The 23,148-nt window shown below is 42.1% G+C and overlaps 2 protein-coding genes across 15 annotated transcripts in view; both read left to right on the top strand.

The window, feature by feature from the left end:
* The first annotated feature begins 442 nt into the window (after nucleotides 1-442).
* On the top strand, nucleotides 443-17,263 carry caprin2 (caprin family member 2). Of its 5 annotated transcripts, none has more exons than XM_056368175.1 (21): nucleotides 443-632; nucleotides 1,243-1,498; nucleotides 1,594-1,656; nucleotides 1,756-1,842; nucleotides 3,810-4,048; nucleotides 5,257-5,339; nucleotides 7,523-7,633; nucleotides 7,781-7,818; nucleotides 7,948-8,124; nucleotides 9,070-9,108; nucleotides 9,202-9,330; nucleotides 9,481-9,565; nucleotides 10,212-10,258; nucleotides 10,363-10,470; nucleotides 10,558-10,659; nucleotides 10,760-10,900; nucleotides 12,192-12,336; nucleotides 12,430-12,606; nucleotides 12,759-12,820; nucleotides 13,800-13,854; nucleotides 14,438-17,263. In XM_056368175.1, the coding sequence occupies exons 2-21, from the start codon at nucleotides 1,256-1,258 to the stop codon at nucleotides 15,010-15,012; spliced, it is 2,706 nt and encodes a 901-aa protein (XP_056224150.1). In that variant the 5' UTR covers nucleotides 443-632; nucleotides 1,243-1,255; the 3' UTR covers nucleotides 15,013-17,263. The 5 variants fall into 5 exon arrangements, with proteins under 5 accessions (XP_056224150.1, XP_056224151.1, XP_056224147.1 ...); XM_056368176.1 differs by having other exon boundaries at nucleotides 7,900-8,124; nucleotides 12,430-12,546; XM_056368172.1 differs by having other exon boundaries at nucleotides 7,900-8,124.
* A 1,012-nt stretch (nucleotides 17,264-18,275) lies between these two features.
* ipo8 (importin 8) overlaps nucleotides 18,276-23,148 on the top strand; it is a 68,583-nt gene continuing 63,710 nt past the window's right edge. For 4 of the 10 annotated variants that reach the window (XR_008826400.1, XR_008826399.1, XR_008826398.1 and 1 more), the window contains exons 1-2: nucleotides 18,279-18,616; nucleotides 19,720-19,801. Coding sequence is in view for 6 of the 10 variants with exons in the window: in XM_056367052.1 (XP_056223027.1) it covers nucleotides 18,533-18,616; nucleotides 19,720-19,801 (166 nt within the window). In the remaining 4 variants the exon portion in view is untranslated. Of the gene's footprint in view, nucleotides 18,617-19,719; nucleotides 19,802-21,746; nucleotides 22,202-23,148 lie in introns of those variants that run through there. The other 6 variants (XM_056367046.1, XM_056367045.1, XM_056367047.1 and 3 more) reach the window with 4 other exon arrangements.

Genomic DNA, 23,148 nt, shown 5'->3' with positions numbered 1-23,148 from the left:
GTTAGGAGCCCAATGGTGGAGGCCAAAACAGAGCTGAGATGATTGAGGTCAGGTGATCACAAACAACATGGATATTAATGTTGCTTGCCTGTTAGTTGTTATTGTAAATAAATAAGTGTTTACAAACAAGTTCATCACATCTCCATATAAAGATATAATATCTATTTTGATACCAGGTGGTCACAAATAAATAAACAAATATAAATGAAATCAACAAGGCAGCTTTATATTAGTGATACAATAAAATAATTTTTAAAATCACTGTTCAGAAACACAAACGTTAAATCACTTCTGGACTGTGTGTGTGTGTGTGTGTGTGTGTGTGTGTGTGTGTGTGTGTGTGTGTGTGTGTGTGTGTGTGTGTGTGTGTGTGTGTGTGAGAGAGAGAGAGAGAGAGAGAGAGAGCGAGAGAGAGAGAGAGAGACAGGTGCCAGAACCGGATGTGGTGGCTTGTTGTCGCCCTCGACGGGGCTCGTGTGTGGACGGCAGGGTATATAAAGGTATGGGCTGACACCGGCGTGGCCTCTAAGAGCGAAACATCACGGTAAGAAGGGGTCCGTTTGTTTCGGGGCTTTCGGATGTCCAGCGGCTCTTCCTGAGAGGATTTAACGCGCACGAGCAAAATACAAAAGGTGGGTCAGCTGTTTTTTTTTTTGTTGGCGTGTCGTTTTAATACATTGGTGACGTAGGTGGTGATTAAATTTCAAATTGTAGAATCATGAGCGAAAGTTTGGACCGAGCCTCCCTGAACGAGCATCTGCCTTGAATTGGAATATTTGAAGCAAAGTTTGGTTTTAATCGACTGCACGAGACCCGGACTTGATTCAGCAGGATTCCTCCCGAGCCAGGCTGTGAATACTCTTATTGAACTTGGCTCTGCTTGTATCAGTCCCCACCCAGCCCTTAGGATGATACGAGTCGGTGAACAGGGTGCATGCACGCAGGGATATTTAATCCACAGCTACATATGCATAAAAATATGCTCTTTTCCTTCGTGGTTTTGTGTTTGAGTTTATCTTTCTGCTTCTGCTGCTTTCGTGATTCATCCAGAGAGAGCACGCTGCTCAGTGGCCGGCATAAATGCAATGTCACGGGGTTGGCGGCTGCCCAAACTGGGCTGATTCCACCTCCATCTCTATTCAAACGCTCAGCTTGGCATCAGCAGCATCTTTTCTCTGATGGCATTGCGTGGCACAGAAACGGCGTGGCTCTCACAACTCAAATGTGTCTCTTTCCTTCTAGTGTGGAGCTCATCATGGTGCAGCTGTCTCCTTCCCCTACCATGGATATTACCCCCCCACTTGAGCGCTTGGAGGAGGGCAGGAAAAGGCAAGAGGACCCAGTTACAGCTGGTAGCCCGAAGGTGGGTTCGCCCACTGGGCTAAGTGCCCTGCAGCTCAGCCTGGAGGTGTCCACTGCCTACCATGGCTACGAAACCTACATAGAAGATGGCCTCATCTGCCTCAAACACAAAGTCCGCAACTTGGAGAAAAAGAAGGTGGGATGGTAGCAGGGTAGAGTGAATGATAGGTGTGATACCTGAACAGGTGGAGGCAGCCACCTGATGTTTTGTGACGTTTCTTGTGTCCACAGCTGAAACTGGAAGACTACAAGAAGAGGTTGAACCAGGGTGAAGCACTGAACAAGGATCAGATGGTAAGACCTGTAATGGAGACTAAGTTAGGACCTCAGAAATGTCATTCATATGTTGGGCTCTGCATTTAATGTTTCTGCCCATATTCCTTTGTTTTCCAGGCGGCTGTGGAGAAGTATGAAGAGGTATTGCATAACCTGGAATTTGCCCGGGAGCTACACAAAACCCTGGATGGCTTGACAGAGACGGTAAAACTGTTTGTGTGTCTGCTAGAGTCAGTATCTTGGCTGTAATGTCGGTTAGCTGGGAGCTGTTGTTTTTCCATCCCAATACAGGACTCTGTAGCTCCACATATCATTTAGCTTTAGCTAATGCTCCAAGTGTACCTGGAAGTGTCCCTTAAAGAAAACATTTCATGGCTCACACCTGCTTAATTCAACATATGCAATCAATTGTTTTTGGAAGACAGTGAGCAGTTTTTATCTTTTTGTATGCATTTTGACTTGTTCTAACTGTTATAGGACTAATTGACAGCTGTTTTGATCAAGTGAATTGTGAGTAATGTTTGAATCTGCTACAGGGTCTGCTGTTCTCTCTTTGACATATGTGATGGTGAACTGTATTTTAAAGGTTTGAACTGCTGCTTGGACAAAAGTTGCCACATGAAAACTTGAGCTGTATGTAATGTGCTTTTTTTTTTTTTTTTTTTTTTTTTTTTTTTTTTAAAGAATATTCAGATGTATTTACAGAGCTAGTCCTGGTTCAGCCAAAGTGTCTGTCGTTACGTTCAGCTTCATGCGCTGACTTAACCTGATGCATGATGGTTAGAAATTCTGTCTGACTTCATCGGCGCTGCAGAACGTCACTATGTCACATGACATTAAAACCTCATGAGAACAAGGTGACTGCAGTGTTTCTCCTCCAGCTGCACTGGGCCAAACCACCTTTGAGATGATATCACTTTGTACTGATTGGCTGGCCCAGAGGGGATGCAGTTTATTTGATCTCCTGCTTCTGAAAACTATTTTTTTTTACATATGGTTACCAACACCATAGTTTTAATTTCCAGCAAAAAAGTTGTGAAAGTTTATTTCAGGAGTTTGTTACTGTTAATGAGCGACAAATAGATACGATTTTTGGACAAACTCTCCATAGAAGAGTCAGCCCTGCCCTGCGAGCGTTTGGCGGACTTTCCCTCCACAGACACACCTCTCTATGCTGGCTGCCTGGCAGCTGACATGACTTAGCGTCTAACTTTGAGTGATCATTTTCCAGTACATACTCCTAAAATCAAATCTGTAAGCAAATTATCATATTTCCTAAAATTAGCTATTGCTTTTAAATTGACACTTATGTTCTTTCAATTAATAATTAGACAAAATATTGATGACTATAAAAACCTGTAGAGACCAACATCCAACAGTTGATAGTTTTAAAATTACTGCAGTGAGAAGTTAGTCTGAAACACATTGGTCTATACCCTGATAATTCAGTGCCATGCATTTCAATTCAGTTGTGAAATCCAGCTTTTTCAACTGAGGCTTTTATCAAAGGTCAAGTCCTGCCTAATGATTTTGAAAGAGTCATCCATGCTTTTAGTTTGTCCCACCTTGACTACTGTAATGCTCTTTATGTTGGTGTTAACCAGAACTCCCTCTCACGACCACAGTTGGTCCAAAATGCAGCAGCTCGTCTTTTAACAGGAACAGGCAAGCAAGAGCACATTTCCCCCATGCTGGCCTCCCTTCAATGGCTCCCTGTACGTTTTAGGACTGATTTTAAAATTTTAACTTTTGTTTATAAATCATTACATGAGCTTGCTCCATTTAACCTGTCGGATCTTTTAGTGGCACATGTACCTCTACGCACTCTCAAGTCTGCTGACCAGTTGCTTTTAGTTGTGCCCAGATCCAGGCTAAAGCTCAGGGGAGACCGGGCTTTTTCAGTTGCAGCTCCCATACTCTGGAACGAGCTGCCTCTACAGACTGTCCCCCTCACTGCCTGTTTTTAAATCATGTCTTAAAACACGTTTTTATTCTTTGGCCTTTGAATCAGTATGAGAGTTTACATTTCTGTCTGTTTTTACCAGTTTGTGTTCTTGCTATGTTGTTTTTATGTTATTGATTGTACAGCACTTTGGTCAACAGCTGTTGTTATAAATGTGCTTCATAAATAAATTTGATTTGAATTTGATGTTTTCATCCTGCTCTTGCAGCTGCTGAGAGCCCAGAAGAAGGCGGTGAAAAAGGAGCAGGTGGCGAAGGTGGAGGTGGAGAGGAGGCGTCTGAGCACGGTGCTCCAGGTTCAGCATCTCCTTCACAGCCTGCAGCAGGAGCATGTTAGGAGAGACCTGCTGGCTGGACACAACCAGGCACCCCAGATTCCAGCCAAACAGCTGCACAGCCTGAGTCAGCTCGCCACCCTGCTGGGAGTCAAGAGGGATAACCGACTGAGGTGGGTGCTGTCACGGCGTAGAGATCCTCTAGTGATGGGATCAGACCGGCCATCTGATTTGAGTACTCGGTAGTAATTACTATATTATTACATGAGTACTAAGTAGTTATTACTACATCATTACAGGAGTCAGTCATGGATCGGACCACACCCATCTTTCAATAGTTTCTTCATTTTGATCTCAGCTTGACACTTGTAAAGTTTCATGACTGCATCTGGCAGAGTTGTGATGTCATCGCGTTGATAAATCTGTTGACTGATATACTCAAAGCAGACAGATGAAAGCCACCTCACTGTGGCCCCTGCACTGAGAAAAGATTACTGTATTTCATTATTAAAAGATCAAATGAGACTTTACTGGAAGGATATTGTTTGTGTATATTTTAGATACAAGAAATAGTCCATCAAACTATGTATTCAACCAATCACATTTACAGATAAAAACAATATTTATATTCCACGCTTTGTGGGGGCCCTTACCATGTTGGTCCCCTGATATCTTAGTGCCACTGTTGATCTTGTGTGCTTCAGCAACAGGACAGGGCTCCGATTCCACTACTGTCCTTCAGCGTCCTGTATACACTGGAAGTTGGGATGTGTTGCATTGTGCAGATTGACATCTGCTGCTTGTGAACACCTTCACCTGCATTTCATCAAATACATGGCCAGTTTTATCATCTCCACAGGATCTCCAACACTGGAATTTCAGTGCATTCCCAACAGTAAATAACTAAGCAACATTTGTTCTGCACTGATATCTCATTACTGTTGGATCTCTGCTAACATTAACTTTGTCTGGACACCAAACTGTCAGCAGAGAGGATCATTTTATTTTTGCCAATTTGCATTTCTACATTTCAAACAAACTGTATTATTTGCCCTATCTTGACTAACCAATATGAATGAAGTACAGTCAAATACAACAGATAACAAATAAAAGGGTTCAGTGCTTATTTAAGCATAGCTGTGCGTGACAAAGCAAAAACAAACATCACAGTGCCACATCAAGCTAACATCCTAAAATAGCATTATAGATGTATATGAAAAAATGAAACCAGAGTAACACTGCATGCAGTTAACACTAAAGTTGCACTGGAGCTGTGTAGACAAATGATAGTTGAACTAAAAACCATTATCTAACACAGGTTCACTGGTATAAAGAGTCTCCACATCTGAGTGACACTCCTTGTTCCTTTTCACTGTTGTAGTTTAACTGAGCAGATGGAGCAAGCAGCTCTGGTCTACCTGGACCTGCTGGAGGGGAAAGACATACCAGTGGCTGGATCCACTTGTGAGTATGTCTAATGTTTTCAGTATATAATGATCCTGTTAATTGTCATCTTGAGGTTGTTGACTGGTTATCGTTGGAGATAAAAGCATGAGAGGTCAAAACTTTTCAGCTTTTGTAGCTTTCGTCAGGGTCTTTTCCCTTCTCCATGCACCTTCTGGAAGTAGATGACATTGTAATACAGTTTATAGTATTATACCATTAGTGATTGCTGATGTGGCACAGTCACTTATAAAGATTTTTCCTGCACCTGAGCAATTAATGAAAGATAGAAACCTGTCAAAGCCTTTTACAATTTTTAAGTTATATTACTGTACCAGGTTTTTAACATTTGAATTGTCACCCAGAGGTTTACGGGATGCATTTCACCATTTTGTCTGTAAATGACACGTCTCCATCTTAATGCTGTAATGAAATGCCTAAATGGTGGTCCCATGCATATATTTGATCTGTATGGATTAAACAAACAAGATGTTTAAGGGATAAAACCCACCAGGTTGTTGGATGACATGTTTATTAATGTATAATTTACAAATACAACTATGTTGATCTCACTTTCCTGTTTTAAACACTATGAAATATAGACTTCCAGATCCCTGCAAATATGATGCATATTTAATAATTTCTCCTTTTTCCATTGTTGTTGGTGGTTGCACAAATAACCATAGCATACGGCAAACACCTTTGTCATCAGTGTCCAGTTTAACTGCCCTAGGGCTCCCACTAACGACTATTTTTCTATCAACTATCATTGTTTAGTCGACTATTATTGATTATTAATCTAAATGATTAATTTTCCTCCAGGAAATCTAAATGACCTACTGGCATGGTCGATGAGGCCAGATTCAGGCCTAAACATTTTCTCAAACACTTGTTCAGTGAAATTTCTAAGGCAGCAACAGATTACCTTATGATTTTCAGAGTATTTCAGTATCAGCTACAAGGACCAAAGATATTAAAAAGCTCTGTCTAATAATGAAGGGACAAGACTTACACATGAAGTAAACTTTCACATGTTTTTGACTGATCTCACTGTGCGCCATAGAAAAGGATATAAAAAGGAACATTTTCAGAACTAAATTAGAATTGATTGGGCTGGTTTGTCCCAGCAAGTTGCTGATAGATAATCAATTACACTTACATACCGACAGCTTTCCTTTTAGCTTTTCCTAACAATTCACTTTCAGCTTAACCAGCATAATGCTGTTGTGTAAAGATACTGGGTGACAGAGGACAAAATAGGTGAAAATATCTCTTTTCAGTTTGTTTTTTGTTGAACAGGTGGTTTGATAAATTTCTTATTGGCCTTTTACATTTTATTGTACTCACATTAAAGTCATCAACTTGAGTAATCTTCAGTTATAACTTTGACTGAAACTGACTGAAAATGTTTTAAATCTTATAAATCCAATTTATAATCATTGGAAAAGGGCCCTATCCAACAGTGTATTTGTCAGTCTCCTCATGTTATTCTGAGCTGCAGTGATGAAGAGTAAAAGCATTGACACTGTCAGCGATCATATTGGATTAAAGAATCTGTTCAATTAAAATGAAGCTATAATTGTTATAACATAGTTATTTAGTGTGATGAACTCTCCTCTGTTTGTTAGAAGCTCTGTTTTAAAACCAGAGTGGACACATGCAAGGTCTGGGACAGCAAAACGATTCCACTGATTTTATAAAAATGTCTTAGGCTTGTCTGAAGTTAACCTGGGCCAGAGCAGGCTAGGAGTTCAGCATAAGTCACCATGGTGATTTAACCCTGTAACAAGTGAACCACCATTGTAGGACTGAAACCCCAAAGTTAAACCGGAAGTTACCTTATAAACCTCAAATCCTGCTTCGTAGTTCTGACCTCTGGTTCTGTGTCTAGCACAGCCTTGTGTGTGTGTGTGTGTGTGTGTGCGTGTGTGTTAAAATCAGCTTCTGGTTCTAGCTTCATATTTCATGTGGTGTCAGTCCTTAAATTGTTAAGGAAGAAAAAATTTGCATTTCCCAAAATGTTGAACTTTTTCACAGGTACAGCAGGTAGTTGACTTTCTGTAAAATGATCTGTGTCAACCTGATTTTATTTCTTTGAAAATGTGAAATCCAGTCAAATCATGATGAATTCAAATTCAAGTTAATTCAGTTGTCTGAAGAACAGAGCTTTTTGATTGGCTCTCTATGTAACTTTGTCCTTTCAGTTAAGTCGTTGAAAGAGGAGCTCACCAGGCTGATGAATTCCAGGTATTTCAGTTGTCTTCCACCTCCACCCACCAAGACTCCAGAGGTGTTACTGAGCTCCACCAGCCACAGTAAGATCATGTTACACTAACGACCTGTGGGTGGTAATGGTGCCAGACCTTAGGGTTAGGCATAAAAAAACAGCCTTCAGTTTCATTTACTATAGTGAACCTTTGTCAGAGTCTGAATTACAGACTCGTATTTCTTTCTTATGTCAGGCATATCAAAGTCGAAAACAAATGAAGCTTCTAAGGAGGTAAGACCAAGGAATAGTGTTAGTTTTGTGTGACTGTGAGCATTTTCAGGATCCACTCATGCTCTGTGGGTGATATGGCAGTTTTTCAACAGACTGTACCTGACTGACATGGAGACTCCTCCCACTCAGAACTGGAAGGAGGACTTCCAGGGCATGAGGGAGAGGGAGCCTCCTGACTGCTGGGACATGGAGTTCCCAGATGGACCCACCTCACCCCATGCTGCAGTCCACAAACCATGGAGAGGAGCAGCCACTTTCATCCCCAAAGTCCCAGCCTGCACCAAGAATCAGTCTGACTGCAAACAGGTGAGGTCTAATCAAAGCCTTTATTCAGTACTTGTAAATGCTACTTATTGAGGAGAGTGAGGATATTACAGCCGGTACTCACTTTGACACACCCTCTAAAGGCTGTCTAAGGTTTTGGTTTTTCCACCTTCAAAATAAAATCTGGAGTAGTAAAGATTTGAAATGTTGTTGTTTCTCACTTTTCAAAGAGGCATGAACCAACAAAGGTTTCAGATTTTTTTTCCACTTAAAAGCTGATATAATTTTGTAGTTTGACAGGGGTTCGACAGCATCCTGTAGTTTTGTAAAAAAAAAAAAAAATTGTGTTCACAATTGAATTCCATCTAACTGATACGGTTGGGGTTAGGTTTAGAAATTGTAGGGTAAGGGTTAGGATAATTTTAGGTCAGGATGAGGTTAAGGTAAGGGTTCGGGTTAGGCATTCAGTCGTGATGGTTAGGGTAAGGGGCTAAGGAATGCAATATGTCAATGAGTGTCCTCACAACGATAGATAGGTGTGTGTGTGTGTTGAATGATTTTGGTGACTCCTAGTGGTAGCAGGCAGGTAGGCACTTGCAGGTACAGTCAGCCATAAAAGTCTTAACATCAGCAATCTAATAAGGTCAGAAGAAGTAACAATTCTATATGACTATTAACACGGCTATGCTGTCAGAGCACGAGGGAAAACATGCAGAGAGATCACTGAAATAATTGAAGTATCTCAATCTTCATCTCTTATGTACAAAGAAAAAACCTTTTCAATAAAGTGTGAAAAAGAAGCCACTTATGCATGTGAACAAGCCATTTATAATTTATTAATGAGAATCTGCTAAGACCTTTTCCCTTCAGGTGAAACCAGGACAGAGGAGGTTATGTCAGCTGATGTGTGTTGTAAGGCCATTATATAAGCTGTTATTGTTCATCAGTAGTCTCAATAAAATAATTAACACAGGATTTTCTACCCAGAGAAAAGAGAGGAAAGCCAGAGGAGTGCAAAATGTCAAGGTGAGTACTGAACGGCTGGTTTTAAAAAGTACACACATCCCGATCAAAGTACACAAACTATCTATACATTCATCCTCCTGTGGCTCTCGACAGGCAGTACACATGGACATGCCTGTGGAGATTTTCAACTCTCTGTCCACCTTACCCAAAGACCCGGTCCTGAGGAGGCAGCACCTGGAGGACCTAATGACAAAGATCCACGGCTCCTTCAGTTTCATGCAGGTGGAATTTGGCTGTTTGCAAACCAAAGCACATCTGATGTAGTAGTTTTTTTTTCTTCAGCACCTGGTCCAGGATTAGAGTGTGGTGTTAAGTATTCTGTCTGCTGTGCTGTAGTGACTAAAGATTTTAAAATGACCCTGTCCTGTTCAGGACTCTCTTCTTGATGGTGACAACTCTCCCACTAAAGGCCACCCTGGACTGAAGAGACGGCCTTCTGGATCTCCCTCTCCTCTTGGTAATGTGGAAGTCAACAAGTAAAACAAAACAATCCCAACTCAAGGTCCACTTCCTAGCTTTTTCTGTAGCTTTAACTCGTGTCGCATGGTCTTCCTCAGTGAATATAGTTTACTTGTGTAAATGATGAATATTATTATTCTCCATGACAACTGATGAAGTAACAAGAAGGTGGCTGGGATTGTTTTGTCAAATATTTTAGGTTCAGAAATGAATTTTGATGTTCAAGATCATGAACCTGGAAGTATACAAAATATTAAAAATCAACTTTGCTAATGTTTTGAGGAAGGATATGTGCTGTCTCCTATTGCCAGCATCAGAAATGAAGAGGCTAAAATATTTTGGCTTGTTTAACATCTCATCTCCCCTTGTCTTGATTTATGACTGGATTATGCTGACTGCCTGTGGAGTTCACTTGAAGATTTTTTTAATTATATTTTTTTAGTTACTTATAAAACCCTCCATGATTACTAGTTATGATCTTTGAACACTTTATTCTCCCCTAAGGCCCCTCAGGTCAAGTGGCACATTCAGCAATTTTTTATCATTTAGACTTTCTCAAACTGTGATGTTTTTAATGTTTATTTTACAGTCTTTACCGTTGGGCATTTAGTTTGTTCCAAGGTTTTGATGTCATTTTTTTTCAGCTCAGACTGACTTGAGCCCAGTCGATGTCCTGCCCAAAGTGATGCATGTAAGCATTTTTTTTTTTTTTTTCTCTATCTGTGATGAGTCATTGAAACTTGATTGGAAATGACATGGGCTTGTCATCACTATATTCCTCATCCCTCCACTCAGTCCACCCCGCTGCCTATCAGGCTGATGGAGCGTAAAGCCAGTCTGTCCAGTAGGGACCAATGCCTGGAGACCTGTGACCTGGAGCTTTCCTCAAAGGACCTACCTCATGTAAGATGCAGCACAATGACTGAGATACAACATATTATTTTAATCCCACAGCTTCAAGTGGCTGTTTAAATTGTTTCCACTATGCAGGAGCCACTTCAGTTGGCTGAAGGAAAGGAGTTTCCCTCACCACCCCTGTACCACAGGGAGGCGACCATCTCTGTGAGCGTGGAGGAGAAGAGCCGTCCTCGTGTAAACGGGCGTTCTTCAACATGTTAACACAGCACATTATCTTCAGTCAGATGTTGATTTGCTTTTTGACAACCCCTTGAACTTTCTCTGCACTCCACAGACGCCGGTAACTGAGTCAGGTAAACAGTCTCCATGTAATGGGGTGGGATCTTGCACCTCTACCCCTCCCCAGGGACAGACGTTCACTACCCCTCCTACCAGGAGAGCTCTCACTTCTGCACAGTTTCAGAACATCCAATCAGTAAGTCTCATAAACCTATGCCTCATTCTACAGCAGTCTGTCACTGATCAGTTCCCCTCACTGAGGCCCCAGTTGTACCTTAATCATAAGATCTGGAAATGATTTGACATCCATTTCATCCTTTGCCTTCATACCTGGTATAAAGCATTCATTTTATCTCCATTTTACTCACACGGCGGTTGGATCTCGATATTTAAATGAGGTAGGTCAATCAACAGCCCAGATCAAGGGAAAGAATGTGGGACTCTCTCTGGATGTTAATGAGACAGAAACAGCCATAAACAAAAGTCTTCTTTTCAGGAACTTTTTCATCTGCCCTAAAGATTTATCTAATGTATGAAGGTAGTTGGAGCCAGTGGAGAAGCTTGCTAGCGATTGTGCTAGCTTGGCAAACCCTCTTGGTCAAGGGACCCTTGTGTTGCACATCATAAGCTTTTCCTGGGGAGTCCCTGAAGCAGTGCCGCTGTACATCCATATTAATAAAGTGAGATTTGTAAACATCTTTTTTTTTTTTCATCCCTCCATCCATACTAAAACAGTTTTTTGATGCTGATTTTGTCAGATGATGATGCAATTATAAAATGAGAAGAGATTCACCTGTTTTCATGTTCAGGTATCCACAAACACTAATGTGGACACAAATGGTTTTCACATTAAAAACAGGTTTTTATCATTTAGATGTCTTAAAATGTCAATCTAGTTGCATTTGTAACAGCTGGAGATATTCTAACATGTTACCACACTATTACATTTACTGGACTGTCTCTTGGTTCCTTAATCTGTTTCTGCTTTATCAGAAACCGTTTGCATGTTAATCTGTTAAAACCACCTGCTAAAAAATGGGTCTTGTGGTGCAACTTGCTGGTCTGCTGTTTGGTTGGATTGTGAACAGTTTGCTTCTCAATAACATTTTGTGAGATTGCCGACTCGGGTCCAGGGATGAATGCACTCCAGAACACATGAACCCTTCCTGTCATTTTAATCCACATGTGATTCAGATTGATGCTTTTACACTTATCTCTTTTGATACTTTATAGCTATGAGTGTGGCTTGTGCCACATTTGTTGGTGACATGCAAATGCTGTCGGTCATCTAAGGAAAATGTTAAATGGTTTTTGTACTGTCTGTGCAGATGTCCTTATCCCAACAGAACTAATCAATGTAAACACAGAAGCATAATTAAATAACACATGCTCAATGAAGACACATTCTGTAACATTAAGCTCTAGATGTGAATTGGGCCATGCAGTTTCTTAATACTAATTTGATGTCCATTGTCTTTTCACCATAGGTCTTCAAGGTGAATACGTCCTTACCCCAGAATGGGGAACTGAGCTACAAACCAGACTCCCCAGTTTTCTCTGAGCCCAGGTACAGTACTGCCAGTACTCAAACACCACCTGAGTTTGCTCCCTCAGAAGACGAACCACAACCTGGTATGTTGGACAAATTTTTGTATTCCTAAACTCTCAACCCTGGTGGGCTGAATGGTCAGCAGAGACCCATTTTGTGCTGAATCGTCTCTCTAGTGTACCAGTCGGATTATACAGTGGGAAATGGTGGGCAGATCTTCCTTTCCCCTGGCCAGTCAGGTGGAAGCACGAGTCGACCCAGCCAGTCATACTACACCAAAGGATCTGTGAGAGGTATGGCACGAGGCGGCAAGGGACTGGCACAAACCTTTCGCTCTTCTGGTTGGCATCGAGGTATCTACCCTCAGCTTTCCTGTTTCTTTTGGGTTTTCACCACTCCTGTGATTCCCTTGTCTTTGACAGACATCTGTTCAGGATCAGTACCTTGGGCTGAAATTAATGTTGTTGAGGTTGGTCTGAGGCTTAATGCTGATTCTGTTCCTCAGGAGGACCCTATATCCCCCAGACTCATCTCAGGGACTGTGGCCCTCTACTCTATGCTGCTAGAGTAAGCAAAACCCTTGTTTGCACTTGTCCTCATTCCCTTTGTGTACAAATTACATTACAACACTTACATATTAAACCATCCAGTTGTTTTACAGTATTCTTGTTTATCTTTTTATATATCTTGTAGTTTTTTAATTATGTTAAGTTATTCACTCACCATTCCCCAGATGTTTTTGAATCGACATCTTCAGTGGTTCATATTTTTTAAATCAGGACTGTTTGAAACAACCTGACTCTAAGAATAAGCTGGTTGATACAATTAGTTCATCTGCTGAACAGAGTTAGTAATAGGTCTGAACAATGAACTAAAAATATCTAAACCAATATGTACAACTTCATCCTCATGTCAGTTAAGTCAGTTCATACTTTCCTCAATGTTGTCTACATCAAGTGTCCCCTTAAAAAAAAAAAAAATACTACCTCGTGTTCTGTCACTCCACCCCGTCCTACTAATGTTAGTCCACGTACAACATGTGCCCAAAGGTCATGCCACCAGTTGTCAACTGTCTCTTGTAAACATCCACCACATGCACTTGTCTTGTGCAATTAGAGATTTTAAGTGAAATTTATGGTACATTCACTTTTAGTTTTAAGCCAACTAAACAATTGAGATGATCTGGCTTTTTTACCTATTTGTCTGTTTTGATTGACTGGACATCATTGTAACAATGTTGCCTTTATCCTAAACCTCAGCAGTTACATAACTGTAATTAGGTGGCTAAAACTATGAAAATAAAGCCCCAGTTGTACATAAACCTTGTTTGGACCTTTACGGATAATTCTGTTTGACCCCAGAGAAGCTATGCCCACTAGTAAAATTATAGTGTATCATGTAGCTTAGCATGCTAGTAAAAACCGAAAACAAAACAGGTCATGTAGCAAAAAACATGAGCATAAGCACACCCTGTGTGATGTTCCTACTTTATCTGCACATTACAGTTCCTCTGGTGTGGGTTTTTTTTTTGTTTTTTTTTCTCCAGGACTCTGGATACCAACACAGCTACAGACGTGGAGGAGGAAGACATAACTCCAGTGGTAAGAACACCAGTTCTAACTATCAGTAATCTATCCCTCTGGGAAGAACCTCTGCAGTTAGATTCTTTTCTACAGGGTGGTGGCTGGATGGGATTTTGCTGCTTACTTGTGTGGTTGTTTGATTCTGCTCATGGATTTGTATGGGGGCAAAGTAATTGGTAAAATTTCAAGTCTGTTGCACCACAGCATCTGTCTAATTTCAGTACCCACCCCCTGTCATCTGGGAGATATCCTCTCTACTGAGAATGGGCTGGTGGTTGGTGTATCATCAAAAAAATCTCATGTCTCCAATGGACAAGGTTGCATGATTGAAGCACTTTTAACATTTACATGGACATGGAAACCGAGTGAAATAGGGTGACAACACTTGGGGAGGTGGAAATCTGGTAGGGATGAACTCAAGTGTCGGTATGTAACATTTTACTGTACTGGTGTTTATCATAAAGAGCAGCATTTAAGAAAGTACATGAAATCTAATGAACCAGTGTCAGCTTCAACTGGACAAACACAGGTTTCAAAACCACTGTAACCCCATAGTTATCACTGCACCCTGTCCGACATTTGTTTTGTCTTGACTCTCCAGCAGGCTGGAGTGATTCTTCCCAGGTGAGTAGCCCAGACCGGGAGGGAGCCTTCACGATTGTGGACTCGGGGCATGGCGACTCGCTGTCAGTCTCCACCGTGGAGGTCCCGCTCACCCCCCACGGCCACCACCACACTGCTCTGCTTCCTATGCAAGTCTACCCACTCTCCCAGCCTCTGCGAGTGGCCTTCACTGCCTCTCGCACTGCCAACTTCGCCCCGGGTAATCTGGACCAGCCCATAGTGTTCGACCAGCTGCACAGCAACCTGGGGGAGATGTACGATACCCATATTGGCCGCTTCACCTGCCCCGTCAATGGAACCTATGTCTTCATCTTCCACATCCTGAAGCTCGCCATCAATGTGCCGCTTTACATCAATCTCATGCGCAACGAGGATGTGATGGTATCGGCATACGCCAACGACGGAGCCCCAGATCATGAGACGGCCAGCAACCACGCCATCCTGCCTCTCTTCCAGGGTGACCAGGTTTGGCTCCGGTTGCATCGTGGCGCCATCTATGGCAGCACCTGGAAGTACAGTACCTTCTCAGGCTTCCTGCTGTACCAGGATTGAACTGCTGTCGGCCAAATGGCCCTGTTCGCCCGAAAGTGTGGACTGTTTGCTTTGCACTGAATGGTGATTAAAATGACATTTCAGTGTTATGGTCAGGCTGCATGCAAGTGTCATTTTCACCATAAAGCTCATTCATAACATATGGTATGCTTTTGGCCATGATCTGTATTCACAGCCATCATCTTTATTTGAAATGGGAATTGTGATTATGTGACATCTACCAAATATGCCTGATTCCCCATCAACGTGTAGTTGACGATGGTGGTGCTCAGTGTGACTGACACTAGTATAGCTGGGCCTTGATCACATTATCTTGCTGTAAATCATCCTGTAGTACATCAGCTGTTCAGCCCACAGGTCACTGATTTCAGTGAGAACTTTGATGCATTGTTTTGAATTTGTGCCTTTGTTTTCTGAATGGCTTTGGATGTCTGACCAGATGTTAAACGGCTAATGAACTGAATGAATGGCTGACTTAATGGATGAAGTATAACTGACTATCAGCACTTTGCTTGATGCCGGGCTCCTATGCACTCAGTCTCATCCTGCTGTATGTGGATGTGAATCTGTGGAGGAAAGATTGTTCTTGGTGGTGGGTGTGGTCTCAAACACTTGAGGCTAAATTGTTGCACTAACAGACTACTGTGGAGACATGGAAGTGGTCCCTTGATGTGCCTAATGTAAAATAAAAGATGAGCAGTTAAGTTTGCGTGCTTCATCTTTATTTTACCTGTTTTTACAGTGACACACAAAACTAATGCAAGATGGGTTTTATTTACATTGACATGCATCTTTTTCTTCCAACTGTGTCTACAGCAGTGATGACTACTCCAATTTAACAGGAAAAAGCTTGTGATAAATCACAGTGATCACCTGATCTGGGATTTAGCCTAGCTTCTGAACCCAACCTGAACTGCACTTTGCACTTGGAGCTTTTACCAGCAGTTCCCATTCACAATAAACAGACATGGGCCCACAGCTGTGCTAGCAGTTGTGTCAGGCTGTACTTGACCATATGGTTTCTTTGAGCTAAATGCTGATGTTGGTAGTTTGGTTTGAAGTATAAGTTGAGATAAAATAGAGATATTGTCCTTTATTCTTGTCAACATAGTGCCTAGACTGGGGAACAGTCTTTCTGACAGCACAGACGTTGCAGGCACAGATATGTATGCCGCTGCTAATTTTGCAAGTCGGATATTTGTTTCATTGGTTTTCCACCAGTCCAAGGGATTGATGTGGAGAGGTGGGCACTTGTCCTGGCAGTAATGATTTAGTTCAGTAGTTCTGTTTCAATGTTGCGATACTATATGGCCCATTCCATTACTGGGCGCCAGTAAAATAAAACTGGCAAATTATTATTATTTTTTTTAAGATAGTCACATAAACTATACATTTTTCTTCAAATTTAATGACTATTTGAATATTCAAAAATCATGACCCATCCCTAACCAAGACAGCGACCCTGCCAATTACTGTCGATTGGTGGTGGTGGTGGTGGTGGTGGTGGTGTTGAACTGTTCGTCAACTGATGCGTGTAGAGTGCCATTTTGTGAATTTTATCACAAAAGCCCCTTAAGGAAGGAGTAAAGCTCTGCCCCTCTGGTACACATATTCATGTACCCTACGGGATGAACCGTAATCAGATCTGTTGTGGTAAATTCTCACTAAAATATACATGCGTTATAAACATACTGAATGATAAACTCCAATTAAATAGCTATTTGCATGACTGAGGTTAGATTTGTCCGTTAACCAGCCTTTACTGAAGTAGGATTGTTATAGAATGGAACCTAGAGGAAATAAAGTTTTAAAAAAAAAAAAAAAAAAAAAAAAAATTCTGAAGGGCCCTGGGAGCAATGGTGTTGGAGTAGCAGCCGTAGTGAGGCCCAGGTTGAGGATAGATAGGAGCCTTAGTTGAGAATTGATAGGAGACTTTGAGGATAGATAGGGGACTTTCAGAATAGATAGGAGACTTTGAGGATAGATATGAGACCTAGGTTGGGGATAAATTGGGGGGTTCTGGACACCTGGCACCACTACTATACCCTGGCATGCCTGGTTTGGGGAAATTCCATGCAGGGCTGGACACCATTGTTCCCATGGCGTTGATAGGTTCGCTTAAGAAAATAGGTAGAGAACCTAAGAAGGAACTACTGTATATATAATGATGCAAGGGCACCCTGTCTTCAGTTCAGGTCCAGATCTGATGTCGCTTTTGTTCTTGTTGAAGAATAAATTCTTTTGCATTGGACTCTGACCATCTCCATTGACTTCATTTTTGAATTTGAAAATGAACATGAGAATGAACTTGAAATTGATTTAGTTGTACATCCTGTGGTGCAACACCATAAAGCAATAAGAAGGAATGGATCCAATGGCTCTTATAGTATTTTAGAGACAGTATTAAAAATTGACTGACAGAACTGGTGTAGCCTCGGAAATGTCCAGAACATATGTAATAGGCTTGCAGGGGCCTGTCTGCATCTGTTGCGGTAAACATGAAGTTAAACCACAGATTAATCTAACTGACTAACTAACTAATAAAGATCATGGATGTTTCATCCACCAGATGCAGTCCCTGGTCCTTCTGCTGTAGTTACCTACCTTAAATGTCTAACACAAGTTCATATAAAAGGTGCAATAAACGGAGGATTAGGCATCTGTCTAAGTTAAGTTTCTCTTACCTTTCCTCTTAACTGCTGAATTGAAAGCTAACTTCAGCGTCGTCGAGCAATGTGAGTTGATGCAAAACAATTGTTAACAGTGAAATCCAACTACACTGTAAAACAGCAAATTCATATAGGCCTGATAATGTTTGAATTGGAATTTACACATGAGTTGATTTAATACTGAAAATAAATGCTAACGACCCATCCACAAGGAATCAATCACATAAAAAAAATAAAAAAGGTAAGAGCTTTCTGTAGTTGAACAGAGCTTAGAACCAGCTCCTGATGTATGACCACTATACTGGTAAAAAAGGAATGTCTATACAAACTGGACTGGGGCTAGTTTGAACTTGAACCCAGATCTACTGTTCATCACTTAGCTAAGACTGGGACTAGAAGTAGCTGGAAAAGACAGACTAGTTGTAATAACAGTATCAGCACTCATGGTGGCAGCAACAGTTCTGACGTACCACTGTGGCGACGAAGAAGAGGAGGAAAACCGTAAATAGTCTGTTTACTTTGGTTTACGTCCACCGACAGCTGGTTTCTGGCAGAACGGAACTGCTCTTCCGGTAAAGCTAGTGAAAGTTTGATCGAAACAGCGGCTGTCCTGTCGTCAGGATAAAGGCACTAACGCTGCCCGAAATATAGTTACAGCCAGTCTTCCGCTAATGAGGCTTTTATTTTGAATGTAGTGACCGGAAGCTGTGTCAGTGACTGTCTGGTATTGACCCTGTTCGGGCCACAGTGGATTCAGATCCCATAGCTTGGCTGACTTCAGGACACTAACGTTAGCTCCCGCTACATGTATGTTAATAAAAACACAGAGGGAACAGTGGAATTGAACACTCATGGATCCCAACCGGATAATCCAGGCTCTGAAAGGGACCATCGACCCGAATTTGAGGATCGCAGCGGAGAATGAGCTTAATCAGGTGGGTGAGCTGAAGTAGTTGGTTGTTTTTTTGTTTGTTTGTTTTTTTCAGGGGCAGTATCACGGACCGTTTTTGGCCCAGAAATGATGCCGGTGTTTGTGGAGGAAGGCAAGTCGTGTTTTGGTGATTGAGCTCGGCTTCGGCCTGGTGAATCCTCAGCCCTGGTTTGGTAGTTTATATCAGGCCTGTGATCAGCAGTTTGCTTAAACCCCCCCCCCCCCCCCCCCCCCCCCCCCGCGGCGGGGAACAATAAGAGTCAGATGTGACAGCCATCATGGACCGTCAGGACCAGTGGTACCCAAACTTTATCATGTCACCACACACATGACCACATCATCCTGCTGTTTCACAGAGACCTGCGGTGATATAATAAAAAATAATCATGTTTCCTGAACATTTGATTGATAAAACTGAATGATTTATTGCACCACATTATGATGAGAATACATATAATATTTATGTGAAATGTTCCTCATACCCTGTGCACTGTGAACTTCACCCTGAAGATGTATTTCAGTGTTAAAACACTAATTGGTAAATAAAACAGTAGAGAGATTCCAGTTAATTGGATGAAGTCCAAATACAACGAATGGTCTAATTCCTTGTAAAGGGATGCATGAAATTAGACCTAGTGTCACAGGTTGAAGAAAACGTAGGTAGTTTGAACATGTCATTATCTTGTGCACACATGATAATAGATTATTATGCATTTTCAAAAACAATATTAATTAATTTTGTCATGCACACAAATGGAAAAAGAAGTTTTTCCATTTGTGTGCAAGCAGGGTATGTGCAGGTCTTAAAGTCTTAAACAGGATTGAATTCTGTTTCTTCAGAAAAAGGTTAAAGCATTAAGCTGCTCTTTGATGTTCTGTCTTCATGTGAGTCAAATAAATTTTATTATGTCATTGGAATTATTGTTATACACTTCTGGGAGGTCAGTAGTGGCTGCCTGTAATATTTTCATACTTTGGCAGTACGACCATGAAACGGGTGAAACAGATGTTCAGTGACATTCTGTGAATTAAAAGGTTTTAAAAAGTCTTAGCTGTAACTTTGCCCTCTTGTGGTTTTTCTCACTGAGTCTGCTCCTTGTGTTTTAGTCCTACAAGATCATCAACTTTGCACCGACACTGCTTCAGATCATTGTGTCCGAGCAGGTGGAGTTTCCTGTTCGTCAGGCAGGTAAGACACTAAACAGCTGAGAGAACAACACGGCTGCTACTCTCCTCTCACTGTTAAGGGTAATAATAATCTTTGTCTTTAATAATGATAAATATAATTAAAGGTAATTCTAATGTTTGATTTTCATATTGAGAAATGTTTACAAAGAAATGTCTCACTGGTCATGTTTATAAGGAAAAAATACCACTGCCTCAATTGGTCAAGAGGTAAAATTACAAGAAGGATCTTACTCTATAACAGAAAGGACTCCTGTCCATAATGTTGCCAGAGACCTGTAATAACAATCTGACCCATTGTTTACATTGCAGCAGCTTTTTATCATACAAATCATTTTAAAAACATGAAAAAATAGAGCCCAGAGTTATCATTTAATATCAACAAATCCTGTGAGAAAAAACCCAAACCAACAATGTGTTAGTCCACCGTCAACACTGTCCTACTCTGTGGCTCTTAGCTCTGAGCCCATTGGTTCCCACTAAAGATATTTCTTTAAAAATGTCTCACAGACTTATTTTGAAAGGCTCGGTAATATCCTAAAGCAGCTGGTCATTTTAGTTTTTTAACAGATATTCCGCAGTTAGTGCATTTGTCAGGGACAGTTTTCAGCAGTGGATTAATCCATGTTCGTTTGGTGCTCTAATGAGTATTTGTGGCAGCAGGATAGTATGTGTGGGACTCAAATATGTGTGGGAGTCAAAACAAACTACACTTGTTTCTACCTTCACTCAGTGTCTGCTGTTACTTAATGACATCCCTCTTCATGGGTAACTATAAATGACTGGTGTCTTTTGTTAACTGGTCTCACAGCTGCTAAGAGGATGTTATCTTGTCTCTGAAGGAACAGCTCTCTGCTTACTGGAGTTCTCTTTCAAACCTCGCTTTCCCTATGGGAAGCACCCTCTGGAATGACCTATCACAGAAGCTCCACTATTACCACATCTGTCAGGGGACAGACCACATTCATGTGTCCATTAGGTCATTGTTGATAATGATAATAACATTTAATAATAAATAAACAATAATTAAATTAGTCCACTTCCTTTGGCTGAGTTGTTGTATAGCCTGATGGCAGAGGGAACAAAGGATGTTTTGCAGCACAGTGAGATGAGACGTTTGCTGCTGTAGCTGCTTCTCTGTCCTGCCAGAATGTTGTGGAGAGGCTGGTTGGTATTGTCCAAGACGGCCGCCAGACTCCTGCCAATTACAGACCCAGCCTTTTTGACCAGCTTGTCCAGTCCCCTTGTGTTCATGTCATATATGCTTCTGCTCCAGCAGACTGCAGCATAAAAGAGTACACTGGCCACCACTGACTGGTAAAACGTGCAACATTTCACTGCAGATGTCAAAGGACCTGAGCCTCCTGATGAAAAAGAGCCGGCTCTTCCCCTTCTGGTAGATGGCATCTGTGTTCAGGGACCAGTCCTGTTTACTGTCCAGGTGCACACATAGGTATTTATAAGTATGCACCACCTCAATGTCCTTCCCATGAATGTTGACTGGCTGAAGGGTGGCCGTCAACCTCAGAAAGTCGATGACCAACTCCTTGGTCTCGGAGGTATTCAGAAGGAGGCAGTTCTTGTCGCACCATTCACTGAAAGCCATTGTCAGATTCCTGTTCTCTTCCTGCCCGTTCCTGATACACGCCACAATAGCTGTGTATCAGGAAGTATTTCTGGATGTGGCAAGACTCAGAGTTGTAACTAAAGTCCGCTGTATACAGGGTGAACAGGAACGGAGCCAGAACAGTCCCCTGTGGATCCCCAGCACTACTTTTCACAGGACGCAGTGATCCACCCCCATCACTTCCAGCTTGTCTTTAAGAATAGGTGGTTGGATGGTGTTAAGTGCGCTTGAAAAATCAAAGAACATAATCCTCATGTAACCACCTGGCTCATCCAAGTAAGGATGGGCCCGGTGGAGCATGTAAAGGACGGGATCATCCATTCCAATATGTTCCTTGTAGGCAAACTTTAGGGGATCTAGTGCATGTTCAACCTGTGGCCTCAGAAGGTGGAGAAGCAGCCGCTTCAGGGTCTTGATGATGTGTGAACTAAGGGCCACTGTAATCATTTATCTGAGCTGGTTGTCCTACTTTAGGTGCCGCAACAAGACACAATGTTTTCCACAGGACTGGGACTCTCCGTGTTTGTAGACTTAAGTTGTAGCTCCCCAGGAGAGGCTCAGTCAGCTGGACTGCACAGTCCTTTAACAGCCTCGGACACACACCTTCCGGGCCTGCTGCTTTTCCAGGATGTAGCCTCTTTGGCTCCGCCCTCACCTCCTCTGATGCAAAGGACAGGAGACTTAACCCCAGTGTGGAAGGAGTTGCAGCTGCACTGTCAGGTTGTGAAGGAGATGCTTAAGGAGAAGCTGCAGCTGAAGCAGTGGGAGAGAGAACAGGTGAGGCTGTGTCAAACCTGTTGTAGAACAGGTTGAACTCATTGGCCTTGTCCTCCACATCACCTGATGTTGCCTGGCTGTTCTTCTCTTTATAGCTAGTGATGGTCCTCATCCCCTTCCACACCTCTCTGGTGTTGCTGTGCTGTAACTTCCTCTCTACTTTCCTTTTGTAGTCCTCCTTCGCCTGCTTGAATCTCTTCTTCAGCTCATGTTGCACACACCTGAGCATTCCCTGTCTCCATCCCTGAAGGCCTCCTTTTCCTGGTTGAGGAGGGTCTTGATGTTACTGGTGATCCAGGGTTTGTTGTTTGGAAAGCAGTGTACAGTGCTTGCTGGTATTACAGTGTCCATACAGAAGTTGTGGTACATTCAACCATTCTATCAAGGTCTGCCAAGTAGTGGTAGAGCAGAAGCAGTGTAGGCCTCCTACAACAGATCAAGTGTCTTATTTTCCCATTCAATATACTGAATGAAGACAGTCAATATACTATTTCTGCTTGTACTGCAGTGAAGCCATTTAAATCCATGCAACGGTCCGGAGTGTTGTTGATTAACCAGGTCTCCGTGAAACACATTAGACTCCAGTTCATCATACTTGTTAGCCAGGGAGTTGACATTTCTCATGAAGATCGATGGTAGAAAAGGCTTATATCGCCATCTCTAGCCTTTAGCTTAGCTTAGCCTGGTGATTGCAAATGGTGATCTGGGTCTTGCGAACCCCCGATGGTGGAGCAATTGGCGTCATACCATCTTCATCCCAACTACCGATCCACCCGCGCCTCGACAGGACCTACCCTCCCAGGTAGGATGGAGTGCTTCACTGCCTCCACCAAAAGGTGTACAAGTCAGCAGCCCACTCCATTAGAAATCTGACTCTGGCTGCTGAATCAGGCCAAACATTTCCAGGAGATGTCTAGAGGTGCAGGTTGTGGCTGCATCATGGGCCT

The sequence above is a fragment of the Seriola aureovittata genome, chromosome 22 (genome assembly GCF_021018895.1).
Source record: "Seriola aureovittata isolate HTS-2021-v1 ecotype China chromosome 22, ASM2101889v1, whole genome shotgun sequence".
In the NCBI taxonomy this organism is placed as follows: Eukaryota; Metazoa; Chordata; class Actinopteri; order Carangiformes; family Carangidae; genus Seriola; species Seriola aureovittata.
Note: the sequence above shows the minus strand (reverse complement) of the source record. Positions and strands in the feature narration are given on the sequence as shown.